Source organism: Ptychodera flava, chromosome 7 (genome assembly GCF_041260155.1).
Source record: "Ptychodera flava strain L36383 chromosome 7, AS_Pfla_20210202, whole genome shotgun sequence".
NCBI lineage: Eukaryota > Metazoa > Hemichordata > Enteropneusta > Ptychoderidae > Ptychodera > Ptychodera flava.
This window is the reverse complement of record NC_091934.1, coordinates 14,601,266-14,627,086: the sequence shown is the minus strand read 5'-3', so window position 1 is coordinate 14,627,086 and position 25,821 is coordinate 14,601,266. Positions and strand designations below refer to the sequence as shown.

Genomic DNA, 25,821 nt, shown 5'->3' with positions numbered 1-25,821 from the left:
ATTTGTCTGAATCTCATATTTTTGTGAATACAACATACATTTAAATATGATTACTTTTGTCAAATAGCTAGGGGATTCCCTTGTCAACTGTCTTTTACAGAGATCTGAGGTGAACCATTCCTCGAAGTTTTATCTATCTGTCATGCACTTTCATTATACAGCTGACAAGGTTTGTCATCTTTGCACCACTGTTTTTTTCAGAAGTTGTATCTCTGTAAACCCATGAAAATCTATCCCAGTAACTCCATGGTTTTACATTCAAGTCAAAGCACGTTTTGATAGCTCAATATTAAAAGTCTGTTTGGATGTGTTCATCCATCATAGATTCTATATAATTCTGTATTTCTTTGTTTGTGCAGACCAAAACTTACATCAGTTTGCTGGAGATTTGACTTTTTTCTGTGGCATGCATATTTTCATATGTAAGTTCAACTTTCTCTCTTTCACCCTACAATGAATGACTGCTAGGCACATATAGTTTGTAAACTTCTGCTGAAAAGCAGTTCTCTTCTGTCTGTCTCTGTCTTTTATCTAAACATCTAACTTCTAAGTTTTTTCCATGCCTTACCTCCTGACTGCAGTGGGTATGTCTGGTGAGTCAAATATCTTGACCACTGGTGGCAGTAGTAGATGAAGGTAGTCATCTAGGTTAGCTCCAAACATCTGCATTGCATTCAGTAGCTGAAATATCAAAATGCGTACAGAAATCCATTCACTCACTCATAATACATGTAGGACATTCAAAGCAAAACCATTTATTTCCCTGTCAAGAGAACTACACAAGACTTCCATGCAAAATTTCAAAATTTCAAAGATGATTATCAATATGTGTTGAACAAACAAAAACAGAAAAAAGTTTTCAGTTCAATAGAAATTTGGTCACCAACTAAGGTGGCATGCCCAATACTAAAGCAAAGTATCAAATTTTGTAGATGCAGTAACCTCAGGCATCCTGGTTACATTTGATAAAGGAAAAATTCTAACACTGCCATCTGTATTTGGACTCATTATTATGACTTTATGTACAGAAATTCTTCTTTTGAATTCTGATTATAATAGGGAGAAAGTTCATGGTGTTAGAGTCTATCAGATGGGAATAGGATAAACTCATTACATGTTACCGGTTACCATACCTTTAGAGTGACAATTCTCTCATGACGATCATGCATGAAGACTCTTAACATCTGAGGTACCAACTGGGGTAAATACACTTTGAATTCACCTCCCAGCGCTACCACTATCTGTTCTATTAATAGAATCATCGTAATCTGCATGGGGCTGTCCAGTGTCCAGTATTCCTGAAAATCATCAATGAAGGAATCTCAATTATGACAATTTATAATAACTTTGTAAATTTCTTTCAAAAATTGTTTAGAACTTGACAAGGTGAAAATCTTGTCCACACAGTATGTGCCATATACAACATGCACATTTCAGGATTGACACTTTCAAATACACTTAAGTTTAATATAGACTTCTACAACATACTGGTATAAGGATTTCTAAGAATAATGCAATATGTGTAATTTGTTGCATCAATCTTACAGTATCTTTTGTGGAATTTACAAGTTTGTCGCTTTGTTGATTCCAACTTTCTGCCATTTTACTAAACTACTCACCTTTATGATAGAGAAGATATCATCCAGGTAGTTTCTGATGTGTTGCTTGACAATGGAAATGATGAAACCAAGCTGTTGGAACAAAAACTGAAAACCACAAAGAAAGAAAATCGAAAGTCAAATCATTTGTCAAATCTTACACCAAAGTTGATTTCAATACAAATATTGCACGTTACAGTAAAAACATCAGTCAAATGAATAGCTAAAATTTCAAATTTTTTCTTAATGTGAAAGCTTCTCCAAGGAATGGTGCAACTATCATTATCATCCTTGTTATATTTTTTTAATTGTCCCTAAATTTCCTGCTAAACTGTTAACACTATACACATTTTAACTATGACAAAAGCTTACGTCAGAATGTAAATATGTACAGCACAGCAAAACAAAGTTAGATGACTGACTTAAAGCCTCCGAGTCTATCAAGTGTAAATGACACAAAAATAAGATATATTATAAGATAGTGAAGGCATCTTCGCAATGACTAACCAAAGGCATATGTTTCCAATACCTGTACAATATCTTGTTATTGAGCATGCCCACTATTTACTACTGTTCTTTCTACTGCACAGACCTTGACACCTATTTCATGGAATTTTTTCCATCACTCACCTCTCTTATTCCAGGATCACAGGTCCTGATCACAGTCAGGAATGTCGGCATGATCTGTGGCAGGAACTGTACACACTTGATTCCCATACTCTTGAAGATGAAAGTGATGGCCTGTACAACCATGTTGTGATGACTTGACAACGACGGGTCCCTCATGATCCTCATCAGCGTTGACACGGCAACTGCTGGATAAAACTCCTCTAGAGGGCAGCTGCCCATGTTGACCAACATCTCACTGGTTGTGTATTCACCTGGTTTAGAAATCACACCAAAGTCAATTTTATCGAACAACTGAATTAAATGAGTAGTTTGTACCTCTCTCCTCATCATTACTTCGCGCCTCAAAACAAAAAATATGTAAACTTTTACTCAAACATTCCTCAAGCAAACATTATCCATTCTCTTTCCACATTATTATTACAAAATTGGGGATCACCGTGCAAATTTTGGTACTAGAGAAATAAATTACCAGATGTTTACCGACATATTTGAAATTAACATGGCTGCCATTTCTGTGTTATCTCTGTGCAAAAATAACATTCCCAATTTTCACAAAACTAAGCCAGCGAAAACTTTATCTACTCCATGAGCTTTAAAATGATCCCCTAGGAGTACAACATACTGTAAACTGTTTTGATCAAAGTTTCATACATGTCCAAAAACAACTCAAGCAATGTGGGGATCAGATTAAAAACAGTCATTAGGGCATGAGAATTAATAGAACGATAACTGTACGAAATATATGTTACATACACTTTCTTGCACCTGGAGACTTGAGTTATATTATTTGACCCGATGGTAACTGACAAAGTCAAGTTTGAACTTACCACTGGTGTCTTGGTTTCCTTTGGTGTCTGGCATGCTGACCACAGCACCAGTGTCGTATCTATCAATCTGACCAAGGTTGACTTTGTGTTTGTACGGATCCAATGCACCCAACAGACCCAGTACTCGGATAGTCTGAATAACACAAAACAGATAGTTGATTTCTAAAGACAGATCTATGACAGTTAATCAAAAAACCCATTTCTTGCATTGAAAGCCATATTACCTTTAACTTTTTTGTATACTTCTTCACAAACAACAGAATAAAATTTCAAAGCATGACAAATTTCTACTAGGACTGAAATGGTTTGCCTGAGGTGCAGCATTTCAGAAGGCATTATCCTATTGGTTGGCTGAATCTTACCGTTATCATCTAATTATACAAATACACTCCCTAAGTTGCTGTGAATAGTGACCATCAACTAATCAGACGTAACCTTCCGAGCATGCTGCACATCAGCAAAATGATTACATGCTGTTGAGATAGGTTTCTTGTTATATACCATTGACACAGCACTGCAATTCTGTCAACACCTTACATATACATTTCTATGGGTCTTGATCACTGCTGTATTTGTATTTATATGCCTATAATATCCATATATTGATAAATATAAAGCCTGCGAATTTTGTTAAAAATTTTATTTACCTCTCTCCTGATTGTAGTTGACTGTTCTGTCTTCAGAAAGTTCAGCAACACTTCAAGCAGTGTTGGGTATTTCCTGTAGGGCTCCACCACATAGCCAGTGTTCTCAACCAACTGACCCAAAGTCCACAGGGCTACCTCTCTCTTGGCCAATGAGGAGGAGTCTTGTAACATGTCTAGGATGATTGGAAGAAGTTCGTCCATCCACTTACGCATTTCAACACCACTCACCTGTGGTAGACAAGGTAAAAGAGAAAATAAAGTAGCTGAAGTCCGGTGGCTGGGAAGAATGGTCAGAGAACCTCCAAATGTGTATTTTGTTACTCATAACCAAATCCATATTCAACATCCCGACTTCTGTAGACGGCTATCAGGTCACATCTTGTATGGCAAAGAATATGCCTAGTTACACTCTGACTACTAGTCTACCTGACCAGTCTTTATAAACCTAAAATTTAAAATATCACTCCTTCACAACAGAGAACTCATGGTTTTACTCATAGTCTCCCCTTATTCTGATAGAGACTTGAGGAAACCCTGGACAAGTTGACAATGGGTGTTTTCTCACCTAATTGTTACTCTTGTTATACTCTTTTGTTTGTGAATATTGTATGCATACAACCACATTTTGCACTTCCTGTTTCAGCTGCTATTATACAGCTGTGAGTTTGGCAAAGATCTTGGTTTCCTTTCAAAAGAACCTACACGGTCTGACGGGCGCAAAGTCAGCAATTATGTGCGCGTGGACAAATATCACCATATTAATTTCAAGATTCAAACTGACAAATATTTCTTGGTTCCATTGGCCACAATTAATGCCGACATTTCATCCTCATTTTCCTGTATATAAGTCCCATTTTACTATTGAAAATTGCAGGTCCTGCCAAAGATTAAGCAGCAAGACTTACCTGGGCTTGTTCACCAATAGCTGCGAGTACACTGATGACAACATCAGGGTTGGGATCCGGTTCTTTCAGTTTGGGAACCAATGCCTGTGTCATGAGAACACAAAATATGTGGTACTCTATGGAAAGACAATGACTATGTAGATACATCCATGTAAGGATAATCTCAGGACAACTTGTCCATGTGACATTGCTTGTTAAACCACAGGAGTCGGACAATTTTGATATACAAAATGAAATGCCTGTTCTTGAACACAGTTTTGTGCAAGTATCAATACTATGATATAATTACTTTTTTCAAGTCAAATCAAGTCACCGGCCGGCCACTTTTCAGTCCATTTTGCTTGATATAGGTCCCATCCCCCTATTGAACACAACTGGGTGTACTAAAGTCTGGTGATAAAATAGGTCAAGAATTAGACAATAAAGTGCACTTGTAAAAAAGAGGAAGTTGCTTTTTTTGAAATGTAAATCTCATTTTCAATGCATTCTGATGGTAATTTTTTTACCTTACCTTGACAATGGGTTCCATGTAAGGTCTGATAAGTCTTGGTGCATTGGATACAAGGTGACCCAACATCCTGGCACTTTGTTCCTTGTTGCGCCCAACTCCACTATGCTCAAGTTCTGTCAAAATCTAGAGTGGTAAAAAAAACTTGTCAGTGAAAGTTGGCCAAGAAGAACAAATTTGATATTTTTAAAATGTAAGTTTTGAATGCATACAGTACCGTATACATACGAACAAAGGGTGCAAAACCAGAAACTTTTCATACTTGTAACTGCTGGAATGGTGATTGAACTCTCCATGGTGGAAGACACCTTCTGTGGTGATATTGGCAAAGATTTGTATTTCTGACTGCGTCACATCATATAATACATAGTTCCCAGGTAAATACTCCATTTCTTTCTTTCTTCACAAATATTTGTATTCTTCCTGACACATTAGCAACCATATGTAGGGCAGCTCCACTTTTCTACCCATGGAGGGGTTTGTGGCTTACCTGAATGAGGGTCTTTCTCAGAGCCGGCATGACAAATGCAGGGTTCAAGTTGCTGAGTCTACCAATCATACACATGGCCAACTCTCTGATCTCAAACACTTCATCGTTGAGGGCCACAAAGAGGGCGCTCAGATTCTCAGCCTGGGCTAGGTGGGCATCAAACCTCTCATCCAGGGATGCCAGTACACAGTACCTGATGTCAGGATCTGTACAGGAAATGTTACAGGGGAAATGATTGGATACAGTATTCAAAAGCTCTCTGTTTCTGTTAAATCTTTCACTATCGAGATATCAGCACATGTATTCAGTATAACTTCAATTCTAAAAATTTGGGCTCAAGTTCTAATTGGGTCTATGCTAGTTGTCTAATTTTCTTATCTAGTCTCTTTATTTTTCTTATTCATTGACATGAACACCCTCAGCTCCAAATAAACTTGAAATTTCTATTTTTAGTTGATGAGAATGTTTATTTCTAACGTTGGCTTGAATTATTTGCAGTGGATTACATTTCTGGCACACACTGTAAGAGACCAGCGCTTATGTTTACCTTGATCTGTGATGCCTACGATGAGAAGCTTGCCTAAGACATCAGCCACAACTTGTGTATTGGTTGCACTCACTGAAGCTGGAGGGTGATTTCCTAGCAGCTGAAGAACAAAAGATAAATACACAAACATGAAGTAACATTTCATACAACACAGTTCTTTCCTCCCTTACATATTATGTTTAAAAATTTCCCTACTTATGGTTTGGTCCTAACCTACTCATGCTGACAGTTGCTGCTATTTTGTCAAGAATCTGCTGTGTGTTATTCCTTGATTAGATTAGGGTCTTCTCTAAACAACTGTCTTGCCTCCTTTACAAGTCACGCTACAGTAGATGCAACAAATGATTACTTTTTAAACCCCACCACAGATGAGACTAAATCTAGCTGCAGCTTGTCTTGTGTGATTTCAATAGTGAAGTTGGATCTGTGCACTGGGAAATAAGGTAAGAAGGCTACAGTAACAGGTCATCTTCTCACACAATAACCCTTACTGTGCCATGACTTATCTGATATAAGTACTCTTTGAACATTTCACTTAGATAGAAGGCACTGCTTGTGTGAGTTCTGTATGATACGTACAGTATAGGTGCAAATGTTTTGGCCCTTTATCAAACATGTTATCTTTCCTTACAAAGCAATACATGTCAAAAAACATCTCTTCAAAAATAACTGACAATGGACTACAGTGTCATACATGTCACTTACATGCAAAGAAGGCTGAAGAAGACTTGAGCACGTTCTAGCAGCTTCCATTCGTATTTCTTTGTGCTCACTGTTCAGGAAGTGGTCAGCACAGTGGCGGACAAACTGAGTCAAAGAATGCCCTTCGAAGTCAAAGTTACCCAGCGTTGTCAGTGCTAACACAGTGCTGGTAGTGTCCGTGGCTTCTATCAGATTGCCATAGGAACCTGAAAGTGACAGTGAGATCAAATGTATTGAAATCATCCATAACATGACTCACTAACATACAGCTTAAAATTTGCGAAGGGGAAGTAACAACTATTTTAAGATAACTGCACTTGAATTAACATCATTTGGAAAGCAAACTAAGGAACAATCACGGTACATGGTTAGTAATGCAGGACTTGGACAATTTGGGATTAAAATGGTTGAAAGTTTGAAATTTTTTGTAAAATCAAAAGTTGAGAAATTGTAGCCTATTTTTTTGTGCAGATGCGCAACTTTGGTAATAGAGAGTATAGTAGATACATGTATAGAGAAATTTGGTAGCGGAAGTTGAAAGTATATGGCTAGACTATACACACAGATGATGTACATGTAATAACAAAATCAAGAATGCACATATGGATATAAATATGAATACAATGTGAAATGTAGTAGTAGCCACATCCTTTTATCAGATTATTTGCATTATTTGCAGTGGTTCATGAAGTCGTTTAAGCACACTTACTAGATGGAGCAATCACTGGTGCTGAGACTTTGGGTGCCCCTGGGTGTCGCAGTGGTCTGTGCATCAAGACCAGTGATAACATCTTTAGCAGACCGTCCTGTACGTCTTTCTTCAGCTGTGGTATCTGATGGGCCAGGTCATGCAGTGCTGCTGTCAGTGCAGGGCTGTGAATGAAATGGAGAAATTTGAGATATTGAGGGGATGCACACATTTCCCATATGATTCGGCGATAACAAATCCATCTAGCTAAGTATCTGTCCTAGCATGCATACATGCACAAGAAAGCCAAATAATTAGCCAGTCTTCCTTATAAAAAGAAAGGTTACAAGAAACACAAGAACATTATTTGTATTAGAACATTGTCAACAGGCCTGTCTTCCAAATATATTCTTCCAATCTCGCTGTCCACAATGTGGTGACACCTCTGTTAATAACATCTTCAGTACAATTAACATTTTAAAGTGATCCACATTGTTGTATGGTCAATTTAACTACATCACTGTGAGTCAAATTTTGACAGCGAATTCTAATGTACATTTCTTTACAATACAAACAATATTAAAATATTGAACTCAATATTACACATTGCAGAGGGAAATCAGTAACTCTATGAGAGAAACTGAATGTCACCGCTACTAACAAAATCACCGATAAATTTGAAGACCATTCATTGATTTCCACAGCTTACCTGAGTCCCACAGCCAGCATTGGTTCTAAGAGATCCTTGACATCCTTGGCAATAGTTGGACCCACGGCTCTGGCCAACATACTGATACAGGTAAACACTGATGGATCCACTACAAAACTCTTGTGTTTCCTGTAATGACAGTGACAATCAAACTGATGAGTTTACAATACAGTAGCCTAAAATGTCAGACTGAAGGTGGGGGTGTGGGTGTGTGGGAAAGAAGCCATGTGCAGAACAGGTTACAGAGAGCAAATCTACATTGCATTGGTGTACCTTTTCTTGCAAAGTTCATATTTCACCATCAGGTTAAGTTGTTTAAAACTAGTGAAGCAAAACATATCCCATATTAACAAAGACTTGAAGATTTGAAGGTCCCTGAAGACAGAGATACTGTAAACTTAATTTTACAGACTAAAGCTGCTATACCATACCAAGCAAAGTTGGTGAAAGTACATATAGTTTTGGCTCAATACTGCTTTTTACTGACTTGGCAGATGGGGAAGTGATACTGTCTGGCAGGAAAAGGGTTAAATATACAGGTGGCTTGCACATTCAAAATGTTTGTTTTTTAGTGTAATGTTGTTCCCAAAAATGAAATTGTTAATGCTCTCCACTTTCTTTCATAGCAAAAGAATTTACACCTCATTAGAGTAAAACTGAAATGGACGGTTGACAGTTGTTTAAATTTCAGATCAATCTGAGTGTGCAGATCAGTAGGAATGTACGGCAGGGCTTGTGCCAGTAATTACCACAGGAAAGTCTAAGTAAGCCCCAATGTAACATAGAAACTTCCAACTTTTGAATTTGATGAGATTTGAGACAAGTCCAGTGATTAGGGAAAGGGCTTCTCTCAGAGGAAGATATGCAGGAAAAATTATACATAGAGCTTATGCAATCCCCAGTGTACAGATTGCAAAATACAAACAGCTAGTTCAAGTGGGTTTCTTTGTAGCTTTTACTCACTTAGCAGGGAGGTCCTTGGCTGGTAGTGAAGTCTTGACGATGTCTAATATCTTGTGTAGGTGAATGGAGATCTGACTCTTCACAGCTACAGCAAGTAAACCCACTGCCTGAAATGCACTCGACCTCTCACGGTCCTGTTGAAAAATCAAAGTATGGAATGGATGACTATTCACCCATTGCTTAACCCTTTGAGCGCAGAAGTCAATTTTTGCCCCTTTATAAAATGTACCCAAGTCATTTTTTTTCAGATTTTTGCAAAAAATTTTGATACAGAACTGTAGCAAATGAAATTCGATTCCATTTGGTGAAAAATGATTACAAAAATTACACAAAAATTCATAAAAATTGGGAAAATGTTGAACAAAAATTTTGGTTGGAAAAATTACAGAACTCAAAGGGTTAACACTTGTGCAGCACCAGTGTCCTAAAATTTACATACCAATTTCAAATTTTGTCAAAAAAGGAAAAATATTCATGATTTCTAAAACAGTGAAATTGAATCTTTAAGATATTGAAAAACGGGTAATTTTTGTGATAAAGGTCAGTGCATATAGAAAGCATAAGTGTATCAAAGCATTGCCAGCAATAGAGCTGGAGATCAATAAGGTAGCGTTGTTACTGGGCATGGCATTGAATGCATACTGCGTACAGAAATTTATAAGAATTTCGTACCTTGTGCAACTTTATTCTCCCATGTTACAGATGCTTCTGGTCTGATGCCTCAGAATGTGATTTTGACAGTTTCCATCGTAATATTGGTAGCTATGATTTGGTCAAGCTGGTATGCGCCATTTCTAAGTTTTGTCAAAAATTGACAAAACACTCATTTTTTCAAATTTAACGATAGAAACATTACATTGTAAGGAATCTGGTTAGGCTTTTGCAGGAACATTAACAGAAGACTCACCTTCTTGAGACATCCCAACAGATAATGCATTGTGTCATACAGGTATCTGAAACAGAACAAGAATCCAATGCTTATGTTGAAGGTATTTGTAAATTAGTCATGGAAACACAAGTAATGAAAATATTCCAATAAAGTTTTTAAAATGTTTGTATTGATGATCAATGATAGACAATACATTGTCTTGAAAACGTACTGGAGATTACTGAAGATTTTTCAGAAATTACTAAGAAAATCAAATAGCCAAAATATAAAAATTTTAAAGAAAACACTAACTCATAAAGACAATGCAAGCTATGAATTTTTAGCATTTTATGTAAATGTGTTACAGTAATGCAGTGTATTAGTAGCACAGGAAAACGGAATTCTCATAGAATTCAGGTACTTTTTGGTCACAAGTCCTACAGAATATCAATGGCAACAGGGTTTGAAAATTGAAAACTTAAATGACACTTTTACTGCAGACCATTTTTCAATTCCCCACATACCAACAGTTTGGTTATTCAATATTTTAAATAACCCATTGCCAATTCTTGTATTGCTACTTACTTTTTCACAAACGGTTGTGGTTGGAACGCAGCCAGTCTTGGTAAGAGGATCAGTAACATCTGTTGAATTAGAGGACTACGGCTGTTTCTGTACTTCAACACTTGATAGCACATCTGAACAAAAAAGCAAATCAAAACACAGATTTTAAAATGAAGTGCTCTCACTTGGCTGCAAGTTTGACCTTGCAAAATGAATCTTAAACGTTAAGTGGAATCCATACCACAAGTATATGGAAATACATCTGCATTTTCCCTTCATCAGAAATTTGATTGGCAGGTATTCGGGGGTCTAACAAGAGTAGATGGAAACCTCTTAACAATTATGAAGAACAGCTGTTTGGCAGGGACAATGTTGTTGTATGAGTACTGCATGTACACTGTGTCATTAATGTTTCCTCAGTGTAACTTTCTGGTACAGTTTTTAATTTTCACACCATTCAAATAGTAAATGAAAGACATGTCCATTAAAAAATAATTTGCATAAGACCATTATAATCCAGTACACCGACAGAATATGCATTCTTGTACATATGAGATGCTTCAAAATGCCAGACTAATTGAACATGATTACTACATATATAGTCCTTGTGATCTAAAAAGGTTAATGTTCACAAATGTTCCAAACATTTATTGGAAAACAGCCTTGTATATAGGTAAGTTGTTTCAATATTGTCTATTCAGAACTGTTTACATGTAGGACCCTTAACAACGGTACATGTTTGTTTAAATATCAATATTACATTTACTACTGATACCATTGTTAATTTTAATTTGTGAGTATTTGGAGATCTCATCACCAGAAAACAGATAAACTGCCATTTTGGTACGAGGAAATGCTACTCACCTCATCAAATTTATCCTCCATGAGTTCCCTGCAGTACCTGCTTTCCACATAGGCTGGTTTCTGTGGGGCTGGCGCCGTGGCAGAGATACTGATGGGACTGAGGGAGGGTCTCTGTGGCTGGATACTGTGGAAGATGCTGATCATGTGCTGCTGGTGGTGCTGCTGTTGATGATGGCTGTGATGATGATGGTGATGATGGTGGTGATGGTGGTGGTGATGGTGTTTGGATTTAGAACCCCAGTGTCCCAACTCCTGTTGAAAAAAGTTACCAGACAGAAACAAAAAATAAGTTGGAATATTTGTGACAAAAAAGACTTTACAGTACCATTTACGAATATGACTATACATCATACAAATTTTCCTAAAATATTTAAGCATTCACTGGTAATTAGTAATAAAATTATTCATATTTTAATGGAGTAAGTTTTTTGCTAAGAGTAACTTGATAAACCATCATTTGGGACAAAATTTTCAAACATAGTGTCCTCTCTAAATACATGTAACTGACCAAATCGATGAAGAGATTGATTAATCAATTGATAGAGTGAATTTTTTTCTTGACAGTATGGTATATAAGTGTCTATACTTGAAGTTGATCCTTGAGATACAGGCACAGAGAAACAGATGATGAGATAACACAGTCACTAGGACCATAGACCATAGTGATATAATGCAAGGACATACAGCACCTTGAGTATCAAACTAGTGTTAATGAAAATAGTAATTGTGTAAGAGACATCACATCCTTAGGGCCCTGATGATATTCCTATCTGGCTGAAAGCATGCAAGTGATATCAATGCAACATTGTACCTTCTGTTTGGAAACAGTAACACCAAAATCTTTTACTACGTATAAGGTTGTCTATCATATACAAGTACATCCCAGCAGGATGAAGCAATTCCAAGGTATAGCTGATACAAAGTCTTAAAAGCATTTGATAATGAATATCATTTTGGGGTGAGCCATGCGAATAATCATCAGTGAAAATATTTACATAATATTCTGGGAATATCATAAAATAATGCTTTCAGGAAATTAACTCCTTCAGTACATCCTTTGCCGAGTCTATTTATGGAATACAAAGTGTACATAAACTTAAAGCTTCTGTTTTATTGAGTCCACTCATTGCTTCATTGTGCCATGGTGAAATATCTCCCTCAGCTGGCTTTATTCACATTTTTCTCACAGCTACTTTAGCTGCTTCATCCTGGCTCTCATAAATGGAATGTTATATGCCCATGCATCAATGATTTGGTGAATGGTGAAATTGTAATATGATACACACAACATACACAAACACACACACACACTGTATATTGCTATATCACTTACTCTAAAACTTCTGTCATGCAGGGTCTGTTGCTGCGACACCTCTTCCATTTCTTGTCTCAGCCTCTGTTGATGAACAAGGTAACAATGATTTGAAAAACAGTAAACACAGCAATACTACACAGTGTTATGAGTCCATGTGGTAAAGTGACATCTGTCCACTCAGGACACCCCGAGAATTGGAAATGTGTCCCAAGTAGAAGTACATATGATAGACAGGAAAAATTCTATTGAACTTGAAGCTTGTGGCTGTAGAAATCTGGCATTAAAAGAGGAATGTCCTGATGATAAAGGTGATGGAATGTTTGCTATATTGAAACTATTGCAATCTGCAAGCATAAACTTTCCACAGAGGCGTAGATAAAAGATTCCTGTAAACATTTGTCAGAAGCAAAAGCTGTCTTTACTGAGTTTCTGCTTGGTTTGAACCCATGTATATATGCACCAAACTTACATCTCCTGACTATAAATACTTTGAAGGGAACACTGCAAGACCAAACCAGCCTACACTTTTTGATTGCATTGTCAAAACTGGCTGTACGATATTTTACACAAGTGTTGTACATGGTGGACTCTCCCATAGTCCAATGCAGAAAGCATAGGGCACAAAGACATTGGATATGCTAGTACTGTCTCTGAATATTGCACTACTACTGAGTGAAGTCAAAAGGTCTTCTGGGCTGAAGTGGATGTCAGTTATCAGTAACTCTTAGTATTGATTATTCCACAGTATTTTTCTCAAATATAACCAATAACAGTCTGTTTCTCTGCAGTAGAACATACATTCTTTCATAACCATAATTTAAATGGTAGTGTAAATAATAATGTAGGTATTAAATCTTGAGGCTTTCAAATGAGTTAATGTCGTGCACACTGCCATGGCTTTCTGTATACCACAGGAATGCCGAACAGGCAAATCAAAAGAAGTATCATCGTTTTCTTGCAGGGATTACAGTTTACAATTAACAGACTGAAGAGTTTTAGACATACAGGGAGACTTTACAGACCAAAACGTTCTATTTGATATTGTATGTCATACATGCAAAACGTATCGAAAGTTTTAATAATGGTGGTTCATTTTTGAATACCAAAATTACACAGCTTATAGTAGCTGTTCTGTAATGGAGTTTTCAAATTATTTTGAGATGTCATAAGGTAAAACAAGATTTTCTACAAAAATAAGTTGATGGACTAAAAGCAATAATAGTGACAGGGTTAGGTGTAAGTCAGATCAATATGGTACAAGTGTATTTGATACTCTAGCAAGGTTGTCGTTATATTAGTACACTTCAAAATAAAGAAGAAATACTAGTAATAGGATCTCAATACCAAAAATTGAAAAAAACTTCAACATCCCAACAACTGGTATATAGATACTAATAAATGGCCTCTCTCTTGCACAGCCGCTTAATAATACACCTGATAACTCCTCAACAATTATTAACTACACCTAATATACCTCAGTAAAGTGAACTCTTCCTGATAAAAACCAATCATATCAGGCTATTGTAGAAAGATTATGATAGTGGGGCATCAAGGTCAACAATTTAATGATAAGTGACTCACCTCCCCTTCAATGCTACTGTTTCTAATCAATTCATTGATAATCAGTAAAGATCCATGGGCTCTGTCATCTCTGTTGACACCACGCTCTTTAGTGTCACTCTCTTTGAAACCCTTCTCTGCTTCATCATATGTTTGCTGTGTGTTGGATAAAATAAAAAGATTAACAAATTATGGATAAAAAATATTCAAAGGTTGTAGAAATTACTTGGAGGCTGGAGATGCTGTACTCAATCCTTCAAGCAGCCTTATTCTGGTGCACTTACTCCTTGGTCATGATTATTGTATCAAGAAGTATCCACTCAATTGATCAGCTATGCACCACAAACATTAACAGATTTCCACCTATTCAGGTGTATGGCTTTCTACAGCTGCAACGTGTAACATTTGTTTTCCTATGTGCTAACAAACTCTGTCTATCACTGTGGCCTGTGACCCTTATCCTGCCAAGTTCATATTTCACCATCACGTCAAGTTGGTTAAAACTATATGAAGTAAAGCACAACATGTCCCATAGGGTGCAAGAAATCGGTCATATGACGGCAACTGAACATGTATATACCGGTATACTGTCAACATTATTTTCACAGACTGCAAGCTGAACATGCCAAGCCAAGGGGACAAAAATACTGGAGGTTTCGGTTTAATACTGACTTGGCAGATGGGGAAGTGATACTGTCTGGCAGAAAATAGGTAAAGTTCTTCAGTTTCTGAACCCATGAGTTAATTTATTAATTTCTTGACATTTCTACTACTTCTGTACCAATTCATGGATTACAAAGACACTCTCATTCAGCGGTTTGTAATTTGGCTCAAAGGACACACTGATTCCTATCTCAACAATTTTTTTAAGAATAAAAAAACCTTATTAACGAGAATAATTATGTCAATATTTTGCCCACAATAACACCTTAAACCCTTTCACTACCATGGTTTGGCCCAAACCAATTAATATCAATGGTGATTGTGGACCTGTTTACAGGGAATAGGGGTTTGAAGAGATTAAACAAGATTTTTCTGAACAGAAAATGAAGTTGTTTATTCATACAAGTCATTACATCATCTTAGACCATATCTGTATTGCTGGTGTTTGAATGGTTCCTTACCTTGTACCACTGGGGTTTCTGCATGACTTTAGTTTCTCTCTGCGCTGTAAGGACAAGGCAGGCTCTGAGGGCTGCTACAGCACCCTCTCTGATGGCTTGCTGATGTAAAAAACAGGAACGCACAAACCATTGAGTAAAAGAGTGTCAGTGTTCCCTACAAGGAAATTTTTAGGGGTGGGCCACCCCTATTTTTTTTGAGCAATCTATTCATATGTTAATCACCATATAAAAGAATACATTTTCATGACAACAGAATATGCATATTATGCATTGATATGTAAATTATTGCCCATCTGTTTCTCCAAGCTGTGGAGGACACCGAGTGCTGATTCAAAATGACACTGATGTTCAATCATATTGCCCAAAATTTTTGACAAAAGTCCTGGAAATAGGGCATAAGAGAATGATGAAATTTGCACTCTGTCACCATGATGTTCTGATGAAAGTTAAGGTGTGAACAACACATGAACGGATCTGTCCATCAGTTGCACAAATAAATATACATAGAGCAGAAAGTGAATGTGAGACACAAAATATGCAATATTTTGTAACAAAGCTACAACTGTATTTGAATATACCTGTGTCATGGAACTAGATCTAGGAAAACTACACAATGTGTGACGCTGACAAGCAAAGATGTTTCGTATGCCAGCTATAGCATTTGCATATGGTTAAAATACAGAATGACAAACCTTTCGCACATTCTATATGAAAAATTGATGTATCTCACAAACAGACTGAAACAACTTCAGTAAAACAATCCATAGTCCATATTTATGACTCAAATTGAATTTTCAGCATTGAGAAAACTCGAATTGGAAACAGAGAACAAGCAAAGGAATCTTACCTTTGGATCTCTCACAGCACTGAATATGTTATCAAAGAATGGCTGAACTTGTTGGAAAAAGAAAGTAGGAGCATTTTCTGCCAGCTCTCTCAGCACCAATACCTGTCAAAAAGTACACAAGTCAATACATACTGATGGTTACACATTTGGCCATGTAACACGATGCTCTATGAGACAACATATTGACTGTTACAAATTTTGGTAAGACTGAGGAACACTGGGTCCTCACTGGACAACTTTACAAATCAACACAATCCTAGGGGGCCCATTTTTACTACTGATGGGAGAAATCCCCTGATAAACCACATCATTTTTGTAAAGCAGATTGGGCTATATGTTCTTTGGCCACATCGACTTTTCAAGGTGAAATTACACTGTATTTATTCTATTATTATTATATTATATTATGTATGTAAAAGCTTTAGATACAATTTACAATGACATTAACTAAACAAAGAAGTGGAGATTATGGCATGAAAGAGGAAAAGCAACATGATAAACTTGGTAAGGAATGAAATCATGAACATCTTGGTGATCAATGTGAAGAATACATATAGATGTGTCCTCTTACAAAGCATGACCATTATCTTTCTGAACAAAAAGGGCACATGATATGTAAAGTGATAACTTTAATAAATGGTGGTAAAAAGCAATCGATGTACAGAACTGAGTTTCAAAGTATGTTTCTATCTATGTTCATGCATATGCTTTTGCTTTCCTGCAATCACAAGATTCTTTCCATTTCTAGTCCGTATAGCTCTTCACTCACATGTAATCAATTCGTACTGGAAGTTCTTTATATGAAGAACTCAAGGTTTCAAAAGTTAAAAGGAAAAAAGTAAAATCTTACAGCAGCATGTCTCTTCCATTCATTCCTGTCTCCTTGTAACCATTCCAAAGCTCTCCTCACTTCAAACTCCACATACTCTGAGGTGAAAGTGCCGCCGGCCATTGCAAGTCGCCCCATGGCCTTGGAGGCCATCTCCATGACAGTGACATCGTTGGATGGGAGAAGATTACGAAGGTAGTTGGCAAAGCGACTGATACGTGTGGCGTTTCCACCATCGACTCCAATCAGACTCACTGCAATTGAGATGAAAAGTGTTTGGTCACAGTAAATTTGCATATATCCTTATATGGTAAAAGAAGTGTGAAGAAATATTAGTTATAGAATTAGAACACTTTGGCAATGCACCATCTTTTGCATCATAGCCACCCCATCCTTCCATGAACAGTGTTCTCCCCAGGATTTTCTGGTAGAGTCATGGCTAATTTGCATAAAAATAAATGTAAATGTTATGGTAATGAGTTTCTATTGTTTACCAAAATTAAAGAGTGGAGTGAACCTCTCTACAATTACTCTGGGGATAACACTGATAAAATTTAGTGACTGGCTACTCTTTCATACAGATGGGCAAAGTCCTTTAAAGTGGACACTAAACAGATAATTTGGTTCCAGAACATTGAAGAGAGACTCAGCTGTGTAAACCATGGAAAGTGGATTGCAGACATTATGGTTGGATAACAAAGTGCAAAAGTTGAAAATAGGTTTTGCACAATCTAACATAATTTTAATCTAATATTAGATAATCTAATTATAGAATAAAGCATCCTGTCCACATTTGCTCTTTAGACGACATAAAATGTCACAAAAAACTACTTTGGAATGAGTCTGCATGGCTTAAGCATTTCTCCAAGTGGGCTACACTTTAGAACTGCATCCTTGAATTCCATTGAAAGACAGTACAGCAATCAATGACTTTGCAATGTGCTACATACCAACAACAAAATCATTTGATGTCAGAGAACCGTAATGAATGACTCAAGTTTACAATGTGACAGTGTTACCTACCTACGATCTAATGTGACAGGTACTGCTAATCCTTTCAATGCCTATAAGCAGTTGAGAATTAGCCTGGCACAAATATATCTCACTTTATCTGTGGGTATGATCATACAAGCATCAATGCAATATGCAAAAGTGCATCGCTACCCTAGGTTGAAATATACGTATTAATGCATTTGCTTCATAAGCTATTAGATTAGTAACTGCTATTTGATTTGTATTCCCATGTCTTTAAAATAACCATGATTTACAAAATCTCAGCGAAATCAATCAACCTGAGTCCCATAGCCAATCACCTTGCTACTTCCAGACTATCCTCAACAAAATCTATTTCATTTGACATGTAATCAATTCAATGCTTATAACCAGTCTGAATATTTGGAGGTTATTACCTACCATCACATTTTCCTATGAATGTATGTATCAGCATTTGTATGCACATTAGCTACTTCTAGTCAAGGAACAGGTGAACTGGACAACTGCTATTGTACAACATGTGTATACCTTTAGTTATTTTGTGGCTATGAGTTCATATCACTTTTGTTTATATCTATAGTTTTGTTCTGTTTCAGAATAAATTTTTGCCCTACTCCCAACATAATGTCATATTGCTCAGCTTGTAAACAGCGTCTGCATGTGAGCAAGATCCGATGTTATCTAATATTGTTGAAAAATGAATTCTCACCCAATGCATTTCACCTGCACTGTACTTTCAGGAGAGTTGAAGAAAATCTACTTCATTTTGGGAATGGAAATAATGAAAATGTTGTCAAAAATTACTACTTTTCTCAATTTATCTATTAAAATAAGTAACACTACAGGTAACAACAATTTCTAAATATTTTTAATTATGTGCAATAAAGGTTGTAAAGTAAATTATTTCCTGATTGTGAAAAATATTGGTTGTAAGGTAAATACTTTTGTACATTGTCAAAATGCTACCAACAATATCATAATTCAGTACTACAAGGTTGATATCAGTGTCAGTTCCAGTACTACTTAACACTGCATCAAATTGGTGTTCTTCATGCAAATTTACCCTGCTGCTCAACTTTCAATACCAAGCAAAGCCAGGCAGTCTCTGGACGCTCTCAGGTCTTGAAACTGAAAGCTGAATTCAAGACTATCTGCTCACAAGGTTGACCCATGACCGTGGAGCATAGTCCCATACTCTACCATACACAGACAGATCTGATCTAGATGACAGCACATCAATGGCTTGGATGTAATATCAACTTGTATTGTTCACAGATTGGTGGGGTAAGACAGATCAGTGTTCAGCAGGTCAGAGGTTGCACTCTTGTGGTACATACAAACCCACTAGCCAGCATATACCCTGTAGGATTCAGGGCAGAAGTTTGTACACTATAGGAGTAGGTCACCTTGACCCCTGTTCGTTTTGACTCTAGTAATTAACACCTTCTTGTTCCTGGTTGTGGTCACCTCAACCCTGTCACACTGTTCCGGTTTCTTGTTATATGACATTTCAAAATATATCATGCTGCTTGCCTGGGAGAATTGGTGGTCATTCTGTGATAAAATCTGATTGCTTCAAAACTGTAATTATGCCTTTTTGATATGCAAAATGCAGACACCACAACATAGCGCCTGTGTGTATGTGACGACAATGTTTCTACGCCAGAATAAAAAGGATGTGATGTGTTCTACAGACTCAGTACACCCAAGAGATGATGCGATGGCAGTACAAACAAACCCACTTGTGTACAAACATGTATGGAAATACACATACATCTATGCGCGTTTGTGCATGTGGGTTTGTTTGTACCATTGTCCATTCAAATTCCAGGCTTCGCCTATTAGCTATGCATCTGCCTATGCTTGGCCATGGAGGTTTTTGGGCACATGGTGTGTTTCTGGCATTACTAAGCTTCCACTAAAGCCCTTCAGTGCTATGAGCATCTAACAAAACTGACAACGTGCTTTCGAGATAACGATACAAATTTGTCTCCCCCATACCAAAGGAAAGGTTTGAGGGGGTCAAGGTGACCAGGGTGGAAGGGAAAGGGTCTAGGTGACCAGGTCAGGTGAGGTTGAACTAGTCAGGGGTCGAGTGACCAGAAGCAGTACACTACATAGTTCAGGTAGCTCAATAAACTGATAAATACAGGCAAACAGGCCTTACATGAGCAGAGAGCTTTTGTGTTGTGCTGCAAAGAAAAGATCCTTTTTAGGAAAGGGAGTGACTCTGTCGCTCAAAGGTCTTTGGGTAAAACCAGTCAAGTCAAGAGTGAATATTGTGGATACATATAACATGTCAATTTAATTGCTCATGTGATTTAGGAATGGCAAATGATGGCTAGCGTTGCGTTGGGGATAGAGAGGAAATCTCATTCAGTTTGTATCCGCTGATGTGCACTGGAGCCCCAGGGGATTTGTAGTAAAAATCCAAGATTACTGAAGATGTAAAAGTCTGTACAAACCTATTGCAAGAATTCCTCCCTTCTTGTCGTTGACATCAGAACTGGACACCAATTCAAAGATGAAGTGGTTCAGCTTGTCCATGAACGAAGTGTACTCGTCCACGGAGACCTCGCGCAGCTCCGTGGTGACATAGTGCTGCAGGTCTTTGGCGGCTTTTGCTCTCGTATCTTCGTTCCGACTCTTGAGCCCATTGATAAATTGGAATATCATCTTGTGACGACACGCGCGCTGAAGTCGAAGTCGCCGACGAAACTACTTCCGGGAACCGTCTACAACTTGTCGACAGTCACGCGAATGTTCTGAAACCGAGAGTGTGAATGATAAAGGGTTGTAAGAAGGCAGTGGTACAGTGACTTTTTCGCTTTGTGAAACGATGGGGTTAGAATCTCGGAGAAGTCTTTGTAAAATACCGTGGCATGGTTGAAATACTGGAAGTCACCTTTGCCAGACAGTCACTGCGCGAGCAAGGTGTGCAGTGCACTGTGCCAAAATGGCCATACTATCTGAACACATGCAAGATGTACACAGTACCAGACTCGTTAATTTCTTTTTGAGGAATGTTCGCCAAAGCCACTGATGTAAAATGATTACACTTCTAAGTCAAGTGTTGATAAACAATCATGTGAATGAGAATAATGGTATACTTCTGTGCTCGACAATACTTGTAAACAACGCATAAACACTTACCTTCGGGGAATCGCCATTTCAGGTGATATCCTTAGCCTCGTTTTCATTCAACCTTTGACCTATTTGCCTTTGACTCAACTCCTTGTCGAAAGAAAAATAGACTAGTCTTTCAAAGATACGAGGAAGATTTGATGAATATTTTTGCATATGTTTTCATCCGTAATTGCTCCCTAGTGGTCACGTTTGCTGAAAGTATAGATAAAACATATGAATATTGGATCTTTAGGGTCATGGGTTACTTGTGACGTCATATCCGCACCATGTTGGTCGGCGCTCACGCTCGGTGGAGTACGTGCCGATGTGATATAACATGAAAATATTTTACATTGAGGCTAGTTTTATTTGTTCTCGCCAATAATGGAAATCAACAGTGTTCACGGACAGGCAAATGGGACCAAGAAGGGAATTATGCGACAGAGATCGCGAATATCGTCGTACTGGTTAGCCCTACGGCCTTGGTCGTTCAGCGCTTCGCTGACTCCGGTGGCACTGGGAACAGCTTTGGCGTACAAATCCACCGGTACCTTGAACATAATGACGGCCCTGCTGACGTTTGCCGGAGTTCTGTGCGTACATGGCGCTGGAAATCTGACAAACACCTACTTTGACTACCTGAAAGGCATCGATAGTAAGAAAAGCGACGACCGTACTCTCGTTGATCGGATCCTGGAACCTGGAGACGTAGCGACTTTCGGGGCTGTCCTCTACGCTCTCGGCTGTGTATGTCTGCTGTTTATCGTTGTAGTTTCGCCGGCTAAAATGGAGCACCTAGCTCTCATATACTTCGGCGGATTGTCCAGCTCTTTCCTTTACACCGGTGGAATAGGTCTAAAATATTTAGCCTTGGGTGATCTGGTCATAGTAATAACATTTGGACCACTTGCTGTAATGTTTGCTTACGTGGCCCAAACTGGAACTCTCGCCACATCTCCGCTGTTGTATGCACTGCCCCTCGCGCTGAACACGGAAGCCATACTACACGGGAATAACACGAGGGACATGGAAGCGGACCGGAACGCAGGCGTCGTCACCGTGGCCATTTTACTCGGACGGATGGGCTCGTACAGTTTTTACGTGATTCTAGTGTTTCTGCCATACATCATATTTTGTGTACTGGGTATCAACTTCTCCCCGGGTTTTCTACTGCCACTGGTTACTCTGCCCATAGCGTTTGATTTGGAGAAAAAGTTTCGCCAGGGAAGCCTTTCGAAGATTCCTCAACGGACCGCCAAACTTAATCTTCTACTGGGCATATTTTATGTGTTGGGTTGCTTTATGATCGATGCGGCGTCATTCCCTGGACTGTAGAAGACAAAACTTCAAAAATTCCAGTCAGTACAGCGAGCACTGTTACCATGACGCACAGGAATGAAGATGACACCATGTGATGCTATCAATTTTGAGCGTTTTTTCATGGATCAAAAGATTATTTTTCCAGCTGTCAAAAGAAAGGCTGATGAATACTTTTTCTCCTTTTTAAAACGGACAAAGTCGATGAATTGCGGTATTTTCTGTGCCGTGGAATGTGTTTTACAAATCAGCTATGAACTAGCGTCGATATAGCATGCATGCATGCGACAAATACACTGTAAAACACAGTTTGTGTTGCAGTTTAGAGCGGCTTGCTTGCCCCATCAGCATGGAATCTCTGCTATCTACCAGAATTATGTAAGCAGGTTCTCTTTTATCTTTTCTGCCGATAAGATGTAACCAAGTTACGTTTTGTTGACCACAGGGCATATTTCTTTATGAATGATCTCACAAACAATACAATATTGGCTGAAATACATCCCAAACACCGACTTTGTCCCCGTAACTTATGTGTTAAAATGTTCGTGTATTGGTTTCCAGCCGCTTCTGTTGAAAGCACAGGTAATTTGTTCCGTAAATTTGACCAGGCTCTGCCTCGAGTTTCACCTTAGGCGAGTCATGTTACCCTGTTCACCAAGTACAGGTGCACTGTGAACAGGCAAAACAAGAAGCTGTTTGCCAAAATCAAGAGTGTAGAGTTCATATTGCTTTGTTATCTTACTGCCGTTACATCACCTTTTTGACTGGTTCATGATATTTTAATGTGAATGCTTTAAAGACACAAGTTGATTTTTTATTCATCTCGATAGAAATGCTTCTTGTTTTTAAATTTAGCAAGTGTATTTTATTAAAATGTGGTAAGAAGGTATTTTGACGAAACCTGTGTACGTGCATTATGTTTATTATGGTGTTTTGATAATTCTTCATCGGGTGACACTCGCCCTCGCCTCCCGTCCTACAGTCATAGAATGTATATTTAGAAATCTAGGTTGGTAAACATATCCACTCAACAGATTAAAGTGTGGCTGTTTAACGTTTACATTCGCTGTCTATCGTGATCGTGTTTTCAAAACGCTTGCTTTTCACGTGAGAGGCAAGAGAAAATCTTCTTGTGTGGGAGTGATTTGAATATTCATAACGGCTAACATTCAATGAAACCTGAACCATTATTAGTAGAATCAAACAACTTAGTGCGTAGCATACGTACGATTATATATATTCATTACTGATAGCGGTGATGTTCCACACGCGCTGGCAGCCATACGATTTTTGCACACCGCTCCTCCAGACTACCACGATTTGTGTTCTGTTCCCAATTTCTTGATTTGGACGTCATATTCGGATGATTCCCTAATGAGCATATTTTGTATATGAAGCCCTACGAGTTCAAAGAGCAGGCCTAACTCAATTTTCTTAACGGTGCACACAACTCGTACAAACGCTCAAAATCATGGCCGTACTGGGGCCACATCGCCGCTGTGGATCAGGAACGGCCAATTGACATGGCCAAAATGTCGCAAAGGAGCATCAGTATCGTGCACCTCTCGAGTAACAAGCATTTTCACTTTATCCTCCATTATAGGAGTGAATTCTTCCAGGTTACACACATCTATTCATACAACGTATACATGCATACGTCCACATATAATTACATACATACATACATACATACATACATACATACATACATACATACATATTAATATGCATCGATATTATTTAAGCTATTGTTCCTTTTGGCATTGCGTGCTAACTGTCATTACGTGTGTCGTGAAACATGCTATTACTCGCTTCCACACAAAACTATGACCTCTACTCATTATAAGCCCACTTCACATTTGAAAAAAATTATACATATATGTTAGACAAGTGACGCTTTATCACTTCACCTCGCAGCGCAATCACGCCGAAGTACATAACAACCGATTGATGGTTTCTGAATGTCTCATCAAATCTGAACAGTCACGAAGCTTCGTTTGTGTATTTTTGTGGCGTGTGGACAGTCAACTTCATAATAAGAGGAATGTTTGCGCATAGTATGTGCAACAGGCTTGTCTTTATTTCTCACAGAAGTCAATATCGGCACTAGTTATACCTATGCATAGTTCTAACCGCGATATCACACGGAGAGTAACCAAGCGTGTTCCCAATGTTGCGTAACACATGTTCATAAACGTCATCACAATCTTGTTATGTCCGACAATTTAAGGCGTTCCCGTGATGGCCGAGGCTGTCTTGATGGAAAACTGAACAGATTCCTGTGTTCGCTGCAGGCTTCGCTTTCTGAAAACCATCAAGTAAACTAACGAGCATCTTTGGATGTCCTTTGTCGGGTGTTGAAGTATCGATTGTTCGTTATTCTCTGAAGTCTTGTTTGCGGAATATACATATACACACACACACACACACATATATATATATATATATATATATATATATATATATATATATATATATATATATATATATATATATATAATCTGTTTATTTTATATATATATATATATATATATATATATATATATATATATATATATATATATATATATATATATATATATATATATATATATATATATATTATATATATATAAAATTGCAAGATGTATTATTACTTTTTACTTAAAGTAATTTATGTCAAGATCGGGTACGCCCCGATCATTCGTATATGAGACTGTCGAGCTAAGAATCCTTTCTCTACTTCTTCTGTCTGATGATTGCATGGATGCATGAAACGTAAGTAACAGATATCATTACTTTGCACTTGAAGTAATTTTGTGTAATTAGATATAGGTGGATCTATAAAAAGATATCCATAGCGCCATTGTTATCCGATTTGTTTCGAAACAAACAACAGGTGGACGGCATAAATGTTCACTGGAATCAGTTTACCATGCGCGTGATGGGCATTTTGAAAGCAATGTCACTGTAAATTTAAAATGTATTTGTAATACACTGCCTGACCTATTCATGATAAAATTTGTTTTCCTTCTGAAGTTAACGTCAGGCATTTTGAAATGAAATATGCTTTTCTCAAGAATCAGAGAAAGCTGGACCGTTATCGATCCTAAATTCCAGAGCGACAGTCTGGACTTATACCTGACATTATAGAGGTGTGATAGTAGTCTGAAATGATATTTCGTTGTCTTTTTTGTCGGTCCACTGGTCTGTCTGTCAGT

General features: G+C 37.8%; 2 protein-coding genes across 2 annotated transcripts in view; one reads left to right on the top strand and one right to left on the bottom strand.

Moving 5' to 3' along the window:
• Positions 1–21,472, bottom strand: part of LOC139136838 (serine/threonine-protein kinase mTOR-like) — a 148,656-nt gene extending 127,184 nt beyond the window's left edge. Inside the window, exons 1-24 of the mRNA XM_070704671.1 lie at positions 21,332–21,472; positions 20,644–20,943; positions 17,207–17,439; positions 16,357–16,458; positions 15,510–15,608; positions 14,407–14,541; positions 12,844–12,906; positions 11,511–11,762; positions 10,668–10,780; positions 10,122–10,167; positions 9,215–9,348; positions 8,252–8,380; positions 7,564–7,727; positions 6,858–7,060; positions 6,153–6,252; positions 5,606–5,811; positions 5,119–5,241; positions 4,608–4,691; positions 3,703–3,930; positions 3,056–3,188; positions 2,229–2,479; positions 1,620–1,706; positions 1,134–1,298; positions 569–681 (exon numbers count right to left, since the gene is read on the bottom strand). Of these exons, the coding sequence (XP_070560772.1) occupies positions 569–681; positions 1,134–1,298; positions 1,620–1,706; positions 2,229–2,479; positions 3,056–3,188; positions 3,703–3,930; positions 4,608–4,691; positions 5,119–5,241; positions 5,606–5,811; positions 6,153–6,252; positions 6,858–7,060; positions 7,564–7,727; positions 8,252–8,380; positions 9,215–9,348; positions 10,122–10,167; positions 10,668–10,780; positions 11,511–11,762; positions 12,844–12,906; positions 14,407–14,541; positions 15,510–15,608; positions 16,357–16,458; positions 17,207–17,439; positions 20,644–20,854 (3,374 nt within the window). The 5' untranslated portion in view covers positions 20,855–20,943; positions 21,332–21,472. The remainder of the gene's footprint in view (positions 1–568; positions 682–1,133; positions 1,299–1,619; positions 1,707–2,228; positions 2,480–3,055; positions 3,189–3,702; positions 3,931–4,607; positions 4,692–5,118; positions 5,242–5,605; positions 5,812–6,152; positions 6,253–6,857; positions 7,061–7,563; positions 7,728–8,251; positions 8,381–9,214; positions 9,349–10,121; positions 10,168–10,667; positions 10,781–11,510; positions 11,763–12,843; positions 12,907–14,406; positions 14,542–15,509; positions 15,609–16,356; positions 16,459–17,206; positions 17,440–20,643; positions 20,944–21,331) is intronic.
• Positions 21,473–21,567: 95 nt separating this feature from the next.
• Positions 21,568–23,521, top strand: LOC139136842 (ubiA prenyltransferase domain-containing protein 1-like). Its single transcript, XM_070704677.1, has one exon. The coding sequence runs from the start codon at positions 21,689–21,691 to the stop codon at positions 22,637–22,639; it is 951 nt and encodes a 316-aa protein (XP_070560778.1). The 5' UTR covers positions 21,568–21,688; the 3' UTR covers positions 22,640–23,521.
• The last annotated feature ends 2,300 nt before the right edge of the window (positions 23,522–25,821 follow it).

Excerpts from the sequence above, each read along its gene's own strand:
- LOC139136842 (XM_070704677.1), top strand. The coding sequence starts at position 21,689 with ATGGAAATCAACAGTGTTCACGGACAGGCAAATGGGACCAAGAAGGGA.